Here is a 16,480-nt window from a genome sequence, read left to right as displayed (position 1 = left end):
AGCTATTCCCCATACCAGGAACCGGGTGGGCACCGCTCAGGAGAACCCCTCTCCATCTAAATGAGGGGGCTGTTGGCCAGGAGGAACACTGACTCGGGCCGAGACCCGGTCTGATGCGACCTTGCGAGGCATTTAACTTGCAGGTCAGCCCCTGTCCAGTGGGGCTAAGTTGCAGCCGACCTAGTGCAGAGCGAAGGTCTGCACGTGTTCGCTGGCCAGAGAGAGGTGACCACTGGAACTAGATTAGCCAGCATGGCAGTTGATTGTAGATCTCACAGGAAAAATCCAGGAGAAAAAAAAATTCTATCTAAAAAGAAAAAAATTGCCAGGATCAGAGATCCCAGCAAGGAACTAGGTACTTACTCCTGACTAGGCAGAAAAAAAAAAAAAAAAAGAGTACATATAGCAGGGAGAGGGAGTATACCCCTGGGACTGCCCATAGGCATAGGCCAGACTTTTTTTCTGCCTAGTGTGCTACTCCTGTAGTGGGCAGTATAACGCAATGGTTAAGAATATCAGGAGCTGTGTCCATCAATGAACAAAAGAAAAAAAATATTTGCATCTTTTAAAGTCATGCTGGCGCTTAATACAACTAGCGATATGGACATGGTATAGGGACATATTGGGCAATCCACTAGGGATCGGATATTGTAGAAGGGGAAGAACCCCTCATTATTTTGATATGTCTTGGCATTTATTCTTCTACTGGAATTAATAATAGCCCACCTTAAAAATGAACAGTAAAAATATGCCCTTAAAATATACATTGAGTATTCTTTAACATACAGAATGTGCAAGAAGCTCCATTTATTATATGTTTAACAAACCATTGAGTAACCATTTTTTTGATCATCCCTTCTGATTATGTACTTTGCAAGTTTTTAACAAACTTTGTTGCAGATTTCTACGTTTTGTTATTCTGAGGAACCAGTGGTTTGCTTCTCTGTGTCTAATCGGAATTTAATGGGTGTGATATTCTATTGATAAATCAGCTACTGCACTTTCAGGGTTCTAATGAGCAAAGTGACCGGGTCTGTATCCCTTTAGACATAATTTCCCTTTGGGATTATCTCACCAAAAAGGAGATTACATTTATGCTGCAGGGGATGCCCGAAATCTGACTTGTAACTTAGAACTGACTTGTGGGGAAATCCGTGAGCCAAACACACAAGCAGGAAATTACCTGAGGGGCATTCTGCACACCATCTGTGTGCAGAACACCTCCAAGTTGCCATATTGCATTACATTTTACAGAACATTACAGAGCTGCAGATGAAATGAAAGGGTAATTTTTAACATTCAAAAACAATATGACTTGTGTAGCAACTGTACATGCTATATTTCTATTATCTGCTATTCTTTTCACAGAGAAGTGGAGATAACCCTTAAGGAGAATGTCTCAGGCACAGAGGCATAAAGCATTTTCAAAGCTTTTTTTTTTTTTTTTTGATTATGTATTTTAATTAAAAGATTTGCTTTCAATGGAGACATGCATACAGGTGTGTCAACATGTACTGTGCTCTGATGATAAAAAAAAAAAATTTGGAGGTCATGCATTTTACATACAAGTATAAACGCATGTATATGTGCATAAATAGATGCAAACCATGCATTCTAGTATTGGAAAAAAAAAAACAGGAGGATATACAACTACAATTTGCATTTAAAACGTAAAAGGCAATCATTTTACTGATCATTCAGGAACTTCTGTGCCAGAAAAACCTTGCCTATATAATAGGCAATGTGATCAGTAAAATTCTTACAACTGTATGCACGTAGCTTAAGTGTAATACAAAATAAAGATGTAAATACTTGCTTCTACTTTTATACATTATAGAAACTGCAATATACATGGTAAAAAAACTGCAATATACAGTATGTATGAATGTAGCTAAATGACAAATTACATCCAGTTTGGGCATGTGTGGATCCTAAAAGGAAAGTTGCTTAAAACACTATCGGTGTGCAGTTAATCTTCCCATAAGAAATCAGAAGAAACATGTAAACTTTCATTTTCCTCAGTATTAAAAGATTTATTTTATGCTCAGGTCATGCCTGGGGTAAACCACTATACTGTGAACCATCCGCACAGAGGACACAACAGGGTTAGCTGTCCTCTACTGGCAAAAAAAAAATGTCAGAAGCAACCTCCTGTAGGTCAGACAGTTTTATTTTGCAATGGTGCATTAAAAATGTCAGCCACACAAAATCACTTTTATTATGAAGGGATTCTGGCCAGTAGCCTACCTCAACATAGTCCTTGGCATGACCCCAATCTCTCTTGGCATCCAGATTTCCAAGGCTGAAACACTCCATCTGTCCGAGGTGAATCTTAGCTACTGAACGGCTAATTTTTCGGGTTACAAAATTTGCCCCTGGAAAAGAGATAAAAAGATATTGTTAGAAATGTCCCGCCAAAGACTTAAATGTTTGGCAGATTACCATTGGTTCTCCACCTCACAGAATATTCCTTTATTCCTCAAACCTTGTCTCTGATCCCTTCCTCCCCTTTCTAAAACCCATGGCATCGTTCATCATTTGAGTAAGCTAAGAAGCTTCAATTGCCAGAGTTGCAAGCTCCACTTTCACATCTTTTCTCTCTAAAACTTCTTAAGCATTCCTAATTCGCTGCTTCAATATTCAATCTAGGCAGAAAGCCAAGGAAAATCAATTGGAATGTCAGTTTATAAACATAAAATGCAAAAGGTTATACAAAGGGAAACACTAGTATGGAAGACAGACATCTGAGACCACCCTAGCTTTAGAATTAGAACAAGTAGGAATACACTTTTGCTTGTTAATAAAGCAGCTGGCAGTGTCTTATAAAATATTGCATTCTTTTTTTCCAAGCAGATGAATAATGGAATACTTCAGAGGGCTGAGTGTTTCTGTTCTGCACTTCATTGACTTGTTAAGGACAAACAACTGCCAGAAGTACAGTACAGTCACTGGGATCCTTTTATTCCACAATAATGTGGATGCTAATGTCAACTCTATTACCCTTATTACAACTATCTATAACAATAAGTTATAGATTTTAAGACCAATTATATAATAGCTACAAATTTACTCTTAATGTATAAAACTATAGGTGTATGCATCTATATACGTATATGCAATATTGATATACATACACAAATACATTGGCCGCATGTGGCTTATGGTAACACCTACATATTTTACTGCATGCAACAATAGCAATAATGACCCTTTATCGCAGGGTAGTCTGTCTCTTCGCTGCACTGTTAGTTGTTTGCCCTAATCAAGAGTCAAACAAAGCATGACTGACAAAGGGAGTTCGAGATCCCTACCAACTAATGCATGTAATGCACTTCTCTTGGCTGCAAACCCATTCAGTTCATCCAAGATGGTTATTCATTTTACAACAGGACAAGCTAAAGATATGGAAAACCACTTTAAATATGTTCTTTAAAATTATAGTGAACACATTAGATAATTCTCTTTAAACGCTGTGATATTTCATAACTTCAAAATTATAGTAAGCTCTAGTTTTATCTAAACCAATATAACAATGTACCAAAAAATGCCAATGACCTGTCCATCTCTGGAGTAGTATGTATGCAGCTGGTGAAGTCAAAGTAAACTCAGGATATCCGATCTGCATACTTGGACATCAATGTATGGATCAGACATCCACTATATTTTGAAGGAAAGATCGAAAATATATTTCCTTGAGCACATGCTTCTTTTGAGGTATTATATATTATGCAGAGAGATATGGTGCAGAAATGTATGTGACCAATACACTGGAGGGAAGTGGCTGTAGGTGCAGGGATGTCAAACTGGCAGTCCTTCAGTTGTTGCAGAATTACAAGTCCCATCCTGCTGCTTTTGGGAGTCATGCTTGTAACTGTCAGCCTTGGAATGCCTCATGGGACTTCGGCTGAATTAGCACTGATGTAAATTTGAAGCGGGCATCCAATTTGCATGACAGGAATGTGACCGGCTCTCAGTGCTGTTTACACACCCCTGGGGCAGCCGGGTCCACATTTGGAAAGGGTCCTGTGCGTCTTCAGCTCCGAATCATGTGCAAATTCAGGCAGAAATTCGGACCTGAATCGGTGAACAGGGACGCACCGGATCCTCTGCTGTGACATGCGGCCACATTAATTGTAAACTGGAGGGAGGCCAGTTTGACACCTGTGTGTGTGTGTGTGTGTGGGGGGGGGGGGGGCTAAGTGAGGTGGTAGAGTTATTCGAAAACAACTGTAGTGCAGCACTTCTCAAAAGACTGAAGATTCTCTATGGTAATAGATAAGGACAGCAGAGGACAAATCTGAGTGCAACAGTATAAAAACAAGCAACAGTATAAAAACAGGTTTATTCACATAATTGGCAACTTTCAAGACAATGTAGTGATATCAGACATATACATGTGGCTACATTATTTAGAGTCAGCTTCTAGGGATGGACCTTCGCAGAGCAGGATGAGCTTCCTTGGGAGGAATGCAGCACCTGTGACTAATGCAAAGGAGACAACTGAGGGCAGCAGATTTAAGCCCCATACACACGCACAGATTGTTGGCCGTAAATTGTCGGCCAACGTCCGATCTGCCGATTGTAGGCTTGTTAGTATGATGCTTCCGACAACCAACTGCGAATTTTCGGCCGAAAAAAATCTGCTGTGCATGCTATAAAATTTTTGTTGGCCAACAAAGAACGGCCGATTGTTCTTCAGTCAGTACAGATTTCGGCAGACAAAAATCAGATGAGCAAGACTGGGCATGCTCAGAGAAGAAAAACACACGGAAAGTTAACCATCACATGACATCACTTCTGAAATTGGTTTTTGTTGGCCAACAAAAGTCCAGTGCAAGTCTAGAGCACATTTCAACCAACAAACACTGGACAAAAGACGGCCAATCGATTGGCCAACAATCTGTGCGTGTGTACGGGGCTTAAGTGTAGCAATAGGTGAATCAAAAGCAAGCTATGTAAAAAAAACCTTTGTTTCTGTGAGTTGCCAAGAGACGTATAACATGTGGATTTTCTGCTTCACAACATGACATGAAGACTAAGACCCACATGTTAAAAGGCTCTTAAACCTTTACTTCTAAGTTGTTTTTTTACATGGTTTTGTTTTTATTCATCTATTGCTATACTTAAGTCTGCTGCCCCAGGTAATGACTCCTTTTCATTAGAATCACTGGTGCTGCAATCCTTCCTAAGGAAGCTCATCCTGTTCGGCGAAGGTCCATCCCTAGAAGCTTACCTGGAATGACATTACTACATATATATGCCTGATGTAACTGCATTGTCTAGTAAGTTACCAGTTGTGTGAATTTTATTTTTCTGCTACACTCAGATGTGCCCTTTTTCTGTCCTTAACTAAAGGCATTAAATTTACTGTATGTTTACATCTGATAAAAATATGTTTTAGAGTGAACATGCTTATTAGAGATAAAAAAACTAGGAAATACCTACAAATGATCAAGCACGCCGTAGTAGAGTTTAGGCACTCTTACTTTTAAAAAAAATTGGGCCACTGGTTTGTTTTTCAGATTGTTGCCCAAAAAGTATAGTACGTTCCACCTGTGCCTGCATCGATTCCTGATGGGTGCTCAGGTTTCCACCCAAAACCCTACTGGAGGGTAAATGCCTTACACCTATTATCCCTTCTGCTGCGTATATATAGGACTATGGTACAGATAGAGCGTAAGCAGTTTTGACGAGAGGAACTGATATGAATGGTTTGTACTCTAGCTCTCTAAAATGTATTCAGCCATTCAAATTGAGTTCACAGAAACATCAGATTTTTAGTTAAAACAATGATACCTTGGCGCTTTGGACACTGGTCTTACAAACACGCATCCTGTTTCAAGCTAAATCAAACTGACATTCACTCTGGATCTGCATATTTTTAATTAGCAAAATATAAAAAAGCATATTAATGTGAAAATTCACCGTTATATTGTGCTTGGCAGACTAAGTATAATGAACTGCTTTTCTGTTTTCAAATGAATATTCAGAGGACAGAGAGGACAGGAAGACTCTGCCAGGCAAAATATGCCAGAAAGTGAAGCAAACAGATGTGCTACTGAATAACTATGCAGAATGAAAGTGCCAAAGATATTATATCATTGCAAAGACAAGGGCTGTTTAAAACAAACTCAAATAGTGCTAATGGTATTATATATCAAAGAATCATTCCCACTTTCGTAATGCAAACAAAAAGCACAATTTTATTGGTAAGAAGGATTTAAAGGAAATTAAACTTTTGCTCATAAAAAGTATTTACAACACCCGTGTGCCTACACAATCTACCTGTGTATTTTCCCCCTTGGCTCATGGCTGGACATCTAGCTTTTATTCTGCACTATACCTAAAAAAATACAGTTTTAGTGATTAACCTTTAGACATATTTGAATCTATAGTAAAAAACGGAGAGGTAGTGCCACTTGACTAATGCTGTTAACCTATCAAAAAAAAAAAAAAAAAAAACGCATTTATACAACATTGGCATGTCAAAAGACACTGAAAATTTGCAGTTAAAACCGTATTCATTGGTAATTTTATTTACGCAAGCTGGTTTTCATACATACAGGTGAGCTAAATTATATGGTACCCACAATGGAAGTTAAAATGTAGATCCCGGGGCTTTGAAAAATATAAATATTTGATGATACACTGCTGGAGCAAATGACAATCTGGTTTCTCAGTGTCTACAAAGAAATGTTGCTCTTTTCCATTCAAGGTTTAAAGTGGTTGTAAACCCTTTCATATACCCAATGAAGTGGCTGGCCTCACAGATGAGAAAAATCATAATAAGTTGTACTTGTTTATCTGCAGTCTTCTATTCTCTGCAGCTGTTAAAAGTCCAGAATGTATACAGCTTGTCAGAGTGCTCAATAAAAAGGGGGCAGAGAACTGAAATTATACTCTGCAGAGCTCAGTGACGTGAGCGCCGAGATCTGATTGGAGGGAAGGGTCACACCCCCTTCACACAGCTCACAGGAAGAGGACTGAGTCTTTGAATTACATGCTATGTGCTGGAGGTCCCTCACATGTCTTTTTTTAATCGGTGTCAGGAAAGCGTATCTGAAGTGATTCATGCGAATAGAGGAATCATTCCACAGACAGAAAAAGACACGGTTTGTTCATATTTCATGTCTGAGGTTTACAACCACTTTAATGAAAAGTTGACACTTATATAAGGCACTTTTCCAGTTATGGTTCTGGAATCTTAGCCTAGGCCAAGTCACTTGACTTGAGCACTTACAGACATGTAACGGTTCCATGATGACACAGCTCTTAGTACAAGACTCTTGCACAAAAAACAAAATAAATTGACAAATTGGAAATGTTGGGAAATGAAAGCACAAGTACTAGAACTAGTAAATATGTTAAAACAAGACTATTACAGAAATTGCTGCAGTAGTTTTTTTTTTTTTTTTTTTATAAATTACTGTGGATACATGAAATGCAAACAGTGGATCAGCCCTGGGGTGCAGGAAATGCCAGTTTCAGGCATTCTAGAGAATCATCTACTGCCTCAAATGCTGCCACCATCTACCCACCCCTAGGACTACCCCCTTATACCTAGCACCGCCCCTTTTTGAGAACAGGGACGCAAGAATCATTTGGGGGAAACACAGTAATTTGTATAGAATTTGTTGCTAAATAGCAATTCAGTAAAAATGTACAAAACATTAGAAATATGCAGTGCTTACCCGAAGTAAACTGATGCACTTCCAGATGGCCTCCATTTGCAGCAAGAGACAGGTCCCCCCACCATATGCAGCGACAGGCCTCCCCCACCATATGCAGCAAGAGACAGGCCTCCCCATCATATGCAGCAAGAGACAGCCCCCGCCACCATATGCAGCAAGAGACAGCCCCCGCCACCATATGCAGCAAGAGACAGCCCCCGCCACCATATGCAGAAAGAGACAGCCCCCCCCCACCATATGCAGCAAGAGACAGCCCCCCCCCCCCACTATATGCAGCAAGAGACAGCCCATTCCCCCCATATGCAACAAGAGACAGGCCCCCCATATGCAGCAAGAGGCAGCCCACTATCCAGGCAGTATTAGACAACCAAGTAGTCCCTATAGTCATCCAGCAGCAACATTGACAGTTTCAATTACCAAAATCAATATACTTATCTCAGGTAGGCAGGCAGGGAACTTAAGGCAGTGAGAAGTCTGGAGTCTCAGGACTGAACACCACATGGCAGCTTTCTCAAAGGAGCGTTGGCTCTGCTACAGGGAAAGGCTGAGGCGGATATCACTCCACCCTCCACTCTTAAGGCTGCAGCCGGCACTATAGGAGCTGTGCCGGCTTATGCGGCTACCAGCTCACGCCACGGTGGCAGTATAAAGCAAGCTATAAAAAAAAAAAAAAGTTCTGCTCCCTGGCAGAGGTGCTGGAACACTGTTCTGGCAGCAAAAAAGCCCTGGATAATACAATCATGTCAAGCTGGGGCGTTTGCAGCTCCCATCTGTATTTTTTTAAAAAAGTTTGACACGGCTCAGCCTCGGTTGCTTGCTCTCATCTTGGAACACGCTTCAAAGTCACAATGCTATACTTTAGTCCAAAAAATTACCTTGGGAAAAAGGACTGAGGAAGTGTTCCAACTGCCTGCAGCAGGCAGACATCGCAGTCTAGGCCAGGTCATGTTAATAGAGCTTAAATACGTTTTTTTTTTTTTTTTTCCCTACATACATTCTATAGAGAAAGGATACAGATGCTGAATATTGCAACAATTCAGATATGCATTAATGCCAATTTGAGCACACAGTGAATCTGGTACTGAATGGTTTATTCCAAGTGGATAACCTGGGCAGACATTTTGCCAGGTATATAGCTGTAGGTAATTAGATCCCCATATGTTTGGTTAAGCCAGGTTTGGGGTGACAGCCCCAGATTGGACACCATTAAAATAAGTCAGCGACATCGCCCCTTTCCTTTTTTTAGGCTAGGTTCCCATTAGTGCAGGTATGATTTGATCAGATTTTCAGCTGGATTATATCCTGTCACTTGGATGTGATTTGCTGCATTTTAAAGGAAGGAGACTGGATGCTGGTTGTAAGGTGCATGCACATGTGTTTTTAGTGCGTTTCCTTTGAAATCAATGGGGCCAGAATCGTGCTGCAATCACACCAAATAAGCACTAGACCATTTTCCAAAAACTTGCTGTGCTAAGCTGTATTTATGCAAATGGACACCATAGAGAATAATATGACTTCCATGGTCAAGCGATTCTTTGCAACTCAAGTCGCATTTGAAATTACACTAATGTGAACCAGGACTAAAACTGAACCCTAGGCATTAACACACCAATTCATGCAATTATGCATTCATCAAAAAACTCAATTAATAAAAACTTAATTGTAAATGCAACTAGTGTAAACACCCAGCAGTTTAAGTGCTACTATATATGGAGTTACACAAGTGTGGTATAAAAACAGAGGGAGAAGCAGCACTAGTAGCCATTAAGGTGTGCTGCATGAATCATCACTAAAAAGGAAGACAGAAGAGCGCCTGTGTAAAATTTTAATGTATATTAATGGAGCAATCAGCCAAATAAAAACTAAAAAAGGAAGGTACAGAAATAAAGGCTCATCCGAAGGTAACTATCCTGCAGCGGGGAGATCCATGCGTCCAGTCCAGGTTAAAAGCCCCAGTGTAGCGTTTATGGAGTAATTCCTGGTGAGAGCTGGGTGGACAGCAGAATGGAACAGCGCCGGAGAAAGGAGTCTTGGGGCAAGTAGAAATATACAAGCTATAATTATAACAGATTATGCATATACTTCTGACTGGTACCAGTTATGAAGCAATAGCTTCTGCTTTATCTGTGTCTTTCCCTTTTGGTGGAATTAGAAATAGATTATATACAGTGCCTTGAAAACGTATTCACCCCCCCTTGACTTTTTACCTATTTTGTTACATTACAGCCTTAAATTCAATGTTTTGTTAATCTGAATTTTATGTGATGGATCAGAACACAATAGTCTAAATTGGTGAAGTGAAATGAGAAAAATATTTACATAACTATATTTTAGAAATAGAAAACAGAAAATTGGCATGTGCGTATGTATTCACCCCCTTTGTTATGAAGCCCATAAAAAGCTCTGGGGCAACCAATTACCTTCAGAAGTCCCATAATTGGTGAAATGATGTCCACCTGTGTGCAATCTAAGTGTCACATGATTTGTCATTACATATACACACACCTTTTTTGGGGGCCTCAGAGGCTGCAACACCTAAGCAAGAGCCACCACTAACCAAACACTGCAATGAAGACCAAGGAACTTTCCAAACAAATAAGGGACAATATTGTTAAGAAGTACAAGTCAGGGTTAGGTTATAAAAAAATATCCAAACTTTGCTAATCCCCAGGAGCAGCATCAAATCTATCATAACCAAATGGAAAGAACATGGCACAACAGCAAACCTGCCAACAGATGGCCGCCCACCAAAACTCACGGACAGGGCAAGGAGGGCATTAATCAGAGAGGCAGCACAGAGACCTAAGGTAACCCTTGAGGAGCTGCAGAGTTCCACAGCAGAGACTGGAGTATCTGTAAATGGGACATCAATAAGCTGTATGCTCCATAGAGTTGGGCTTTATGACAGAGTGGCCAGAAGAAAAGCAATTATTTTTAGCAAAATACAAAACGGCACATTGAGTTTGCGAAAAAGCATGTGGGAGACTCCCAAAATGTATGGAGGAAGGTGCTCTGGTCTGAGACAAAAATGTAACTTTTCAGCCATCAAAGAAAACACTATGTCTGTCGCAAACCCAACACATCACATTACCCAAAGAACACCATTTTTCAGCAGAAACTGGTCAGAGTTGAGGGAAAGATAGATGTTGCTAAATACAGGGATATTCTTGAGCAAAACCTGTACCACTCTGTGCATGATTTAAAGCTACAATGGAGGTTCACCTTCCAGCAGGACAAGGACCTCAAACACACTGCTAAAGCAACACTTGAGTGGTTTAAGGGGAAACATGTAAATGTGTTGGAATGTCCTAGTCAAAGCTCAGACCTCAATCCAATAGAATATCTGTGGTCAGACTTAAGGATTGCTGTTCACAAGTGCAAACCATCCAACTTGAAGGAGCTGGAGTAGTTTTGCAAGGAGGAAAGGGCAAAAATCCCAGTGGTAAGATGTGGCAAGCTCAGAGACTTATACAAAGCGGCTTGGCGCTGTGATTGCCACAAAAGCGCTAGCATTTTATTTCTGCATGAAATATCCCTGATAGGATTAGATCATCTATTGCTGCTGCGCCTTCATTGTCTGATTAGTGTCTGCGGGCAGGGAGCTGACCTACTTGTTGTTGCTTAAAGTGGTTGTAAACAGCTGCAGTTTTTTTTTTTTTTTTTTTACTTACCTGCAAGGCAAAGGCACAATGTGCTATTACGCATCTCATACTAGCACATTATGTTAAACTTACCTGAAAACAAAGCGTTTCAGCAATGCCATCGCTGGAGGCAGCGTTCATCTATAACTGGTCATCCTCCCAGGTTTGTGGCTCCGGCTTGGACTGGCGGAAGCCACAATGACGTCCATCCCCCGCACACAGCCGCTAGTCACAGCACACTGCTGTGAACAAACGGCACAAGCGGCGGTTTCTTCAGAGCGCATGCGCCAGTGACGCAACAGGCTGCTATGTCAGTAAATATCTCCTAAAAACAGTGCATGTTTAGAAGATATTTACATTACCTATAGGTAAGCCTTAATATAGGCAAAACTTAAAGATGGAAGTAAACCCACAGCAGTAAAATCAGTCTGTATATGCAGTAAAGCATGCTTGTTCTACTCACTGTGGAACCTAAGGGGTTAATTCTCTGCGTTGTGTAAAAAAGTGGTTTCATCCTGTGAGCACAGATCCTCCCCTCCTTCCACTGTCCCCTGATAATTTCCCGATAACATGGAGCCTATGGAGTCAGGCTGCACATGCTCTGTTTGGTGTGTATTGCTTTTTTTTTTTTCTTGGGAGGGTGAATGTGATCAGCACAGGGCAAATTAGCACCATACAGACAGGGGGTCAGGGGTCTTTCAGTATCAGGAGAGTCCGAAAACTCCTCCTACAAGCTTTAACCAGTGCTTGGCCAGTAACGGATAGAAGTCACAAGACTGCTCTAACTACTGGATGAAAAAGTATTTTATCAGTGTAGATTTACTAAAATAATTGCATAATAATTGCCAGCAGAACTAAGGCAGGTTTTAAGATGTAGCTTTGCTGGAGGAGGGCATTCCCAGAGGCAAAATGTCATAATGTTAAAGTATGCCCTGCATACTTACAGTACATATGACGAATGCAGGTTAGTCATTTCCCCTATTTCTAAATACAAAATGTTTATTAAAATAATAAGCAAGTTATACTTTCATGCTCTATGCCAGTGATGGCGAACCTTGGCACCCCAGATGTTTTGGAACTACATTTCCCATGATGCTCAACTACACTGCAGAGTGCATGAGCATCATAGGAAATGTAGTTCCAAAACATCTGGGGTGCCAACGTTCGCCATCACTGCTCTATGCAATTGTATTACACAGAGCAGCCCTAAATCTCCTCCTCTCTGGAGTCCCCCCAAATAGTGCTCTCTACCACTCTTCCATATCTGCCGCCAAAAATGGATTTTTGTAAAATCTTACCGTAAAATCCTTTTCTCTTAGCTCATTGACAGACGTAGTCCTCGGTGATACACCACCTTCGGGTTATGTTGCCTCCACAGGAGCAGGACTAGACAGGAAATTAAAAAGCTCTGGCCACACCCCAGGGGCAGTCCCAGAGGGTATATCCTCTCTCTCTCTGCCTCAGCAAATCAGTTATGTGAAAAAGCAGTCTTTAGAGATTTTAACCCAACTCAAAAAAACAGAGGGGCGGGGACTACGTCTGTCAATGAGCTAAGAGAAAAGGATTTTACGGTAAGATTTTACAAAAATCCATTTTTCTCTAGCGCTCATTGACAGACGTAGTCCTCGGTGATACACCACCTTCGGGACGTCCCAGAGCAGTATCACAACTGAGGGGTGGGAAAATGGAAATCAAATCCCAATCTAGAAGGCCCAACCGGTGCCAACTAGAAGTTTACAATGCTCATCCTTAATGATGAGACTCAACAAAAAAAAAGAGAAAACAATTTTTTTTTTTTTTTTTCAAACAGAAAAAAACCCTCGAGGTAGACCACCGGTCTCCTCAAATTGCGGCCTGCAAAACCTTGCGGCCAAATGAGGCATCCGCCGATGCCGTCACATCAATTTTATAGAATTTTGTAAAGGTATGTACTGACGACCAGGTGGCCGCCTTACATACCTGGACCACTGACGCCTGATGGCGAAAGGCCCAGGAAGTACTGAGCGCTCGAGTGGAGTGCGCCCTAACAGGGAACGGAGGACTCTGACCCTTAATAGAATAAGCCTGTACCACCGTTTGTCTAATCCATTTGGCAATGGTCGCGGCAGATGCAGGCAAACCCTTTCTGGGGCCATCCGTGATCACAAAAAGTGAATCCGTCTTACGGAATGATTCCGTAGCTTTCAGGTATACCCTGATTGCCCGAACCACATCTAAGGAATGCAACGCATGTTCCCGATGATGCTTGGGCTGAGGACACAAGGAAGGTAGTACAATATCTTCATTCAGATGAAAATAACTGATTTGCTGAGGCAGAGAGAGAGAGAGGATATACCCTCTGGGACTGCCCCTGGGGTGTGGCCAGAGCTTTTTAATTTCCTGTCTAGTCCTGCTCCTGTGGAGGCAACATAACCCAAAGGTGGTGTATCACCGAGGACTACGTCTGTCAATGAGCGCTAGAGAAAGTATGGCATTTGCTATGGAGCTAGAGTTACCACCTCATTACTTTAAACCCGAACACCTATTACACAGGTTCTGAGGCTAATAGAGATAAGGCACTGAAATTAATCCCCAAAACCTGTGTAAACAATGTGTTCAAGTTTAAAGGCTCATTCATGAACCAGGCTGTGTGTGTCAATTGACACACAGCGTGGCTCAGCTCCACCCCTTGCTCACAGGATTTGATTGATCGAAGCAGAAGCCAATGGCTCCCAAGTGAAGGGAAGAAGAGCTGTAGAAGGACACAGCGCTGGATACAGGGCTCAGATAAGTGTTTGGGGTGAGGGGGTACAGCAAGTGGCAAAATATTTTTTTACATTAATGCAGGGAAAGCATTAGGAAAATAAACATTTTAGCTTTAGAACCACTTTACACTTCATTGCATATAAAGCCAACACTCGTTTTTCCCATTTATTTTTACATTTTGGATAGAGCTGGGAATATCCACCACTGGGTAGATTACCCTTAACTTGCTGTCCCAAATCACCAAGAATCGACAGGTCACCTCAACAAGAGTCTCTTTTGAAAATTCCCCCCATATTCCTGTTATAGGAATTCAAACTTTTGGAATTTCCTCACTTTCAGTCAAGGAGAAAATGGTAACCAGGGCAAATTCAAATACGAAGGGTGAACAAAAAATTTGGTTACCAATCCAGCTGTGCTGACTAATGCTCACCATACATGTTACAACCTAAACATACAATAACTTTGGTTCTACCAAAACTTACCACATGTAATATGAGGACCTAAGCAAATGGTCCAGTCAATTTTTATCCAATCAAGCAGTCTTTGACTACATACTTGTTTGTAGATCTAAAGGGGATTGTATTTGACTACATACTTGTTTGTAGATCTAAAGGGGATTGTAAAGTAATTCCACAGGAGACTGTACAATAAGATTGAGGTGGGCATGGTGAGCTTTAGAGCTGTGTAAATCTCAGGATGGGGGTGAAATAGAAACCCTTGTTCGGCAGTACCAGTTCTCGTATGTATTTCCACTATGGTCTTATATTTTTGCCTGAAGTTCTTCTTTACGAGCATTACAGACATGAACTACACCCCCACAGTGTCCAGTGTTCTTTGTTCAATTTTGTGCATACTAGCAGAGGTAACAATTCCTTTTACAACTATGTCTTTTTAACAGTACCAACATTTATTTAATTTTACAGAAGTCATTACGAGTATTTATGTTAACATGCCATAAGAATGATGACATTTTCAATATCTAAGATATATTATACTTAAACAAATAAAAATTGGTTTAATTGTGTGCAAGTTAAAATCATGAATAGCCCCATCTATTTAAATAAGGTCATGCATATTTGTGGTCTTCTAGGAATGGAAGTGAACAGCCCAATTGTAACTTATGGTTACAGCTGCTCAGCAATAAAATTCTTAACAAATTACTTTTTTTCTCTGCACATTTTAAAAGAGCACATTTGCCATATAAACTGCAGAACACCATCCCCATGTCTTCCCCCCTCAAGAAAATAGCTGCTATTTACTTGGGGGAAAAAGGCTGTGCGTTTTCTGTATACTTGAATAAAGTGTTTGCGGCATTTCTTTAGACTTGTGTGTTCATATTTACCTCTTGAATACAAATAAGAGTGCGCAAACATTACATTTTGGTCTGGTCTAAATACTTCTAAAAAGCTATTTATAATCACAAAGTATTACATCAAGAACAAGGCAAAAACTCCTTTCCATTTCAAATGTTGACAGTAACAGGCCCAAAAATGATTTGTAAGATTATAACTTAGCCCTTTTTTTACTATGAAGAAATTTGGGCTACATTGGGAATGTGAAATATTTCTGACTCACAATTTTTGTGTATGTACATTTTACAATATACAGTATAGTCATAGGTCTTTGAAAATCAAAGCACAGCGTTTGCCCTTAGAAGAGGCATAGGACTCTTACCGGAAAACACGCTACAATTGAGCATTTACTAGCATATGTTTAGCATAAGTGGTAAAAGAAGAAAAGCCACACACACACCTTAAATAGGTAAATTAAACACACACACACACACAGATTGAGATATCTATCTATCCATCTATCTATCCATGGTTTTGATCTAGTTTAGCACACATACAGTATATAGATATCATGGTGACAGGTTTGCATAATTAGATGCATATGCACATACATAAATTCATACATCATTTGTAGTTAACTATGAACCCCAAATGAACTCAAGCAAATCATTATATCCACTGCCCCACTTTGCTTCTGCTCAGATGGTAATTTTTGGCTTCCCTGTAGAGAGTTGACTGGGTCCTGGCTCAGTTTACATTGGGCGTTGCTAGAAAAGACACTGAGAATGTCATGGTTGACCAACCAGACTACTGAGATCAGAGAGATTACACTTCATTTGCTTACCAGTTCATGCCAAAAGCAACACTTTTAAACTGCAGGTACTCAAATCCAACAAGCATGTACAAAGGAATGTTTAGGCTTAAAAGATCCATTCATAAGGGAGATGTGTTACGGATATCTACCACCCTTTGGCATCTGCTCAACCACAAGCTTTGAGAAAAGACACAGAAACAACAAGCTGTAAAAGCTTAAAGGGTCTTTTTAAAGAATATATGCATTCTTGATTCAAAATGTACATGCATTTATGAATATTTGCACATTTTCTAGTTA

General features: G+C 40.5%; 1 protein-coding gene across 1 annotated transcript in view; it reads right to left on the bottom strand.

Annotated features, from left to right (window-relative positions):
- Positions 1–16,480, bottom strand: part of GMDS (GDP-mannose 4,6-dehydratase) — an 813,218-nt gene that overhangs the window by 424,267 nt on the left and 372,471 nt on the right. The window contains exon 8 of the mRNA XM_082259505.1: positions 2,248–2,375. Within this exon, the coding sequence (XP_082115631.1) occupies positions 2,248–2,375 (128 nt within the window). The remainder of the gene's footprint in view (positions 1–2,247; positions 2,376–16,480) is intronic.

This window comes from Pelophylax lessonae, assembly GCF_965119305.1.
Source record: "Pelophylax lessonae genome assembly, chromosome: 5".
NCBI lineage: Eukaryota > Metazoa > Chordata > Amphibia > Anura > Ranidae > Pelophylax > Pelophylax lessonae.
The sequence above is the reverse complement of the archived record's forward strand: the minus strand, read 5'-3'. Positions and strand labels throughout refer to the sequence as shown.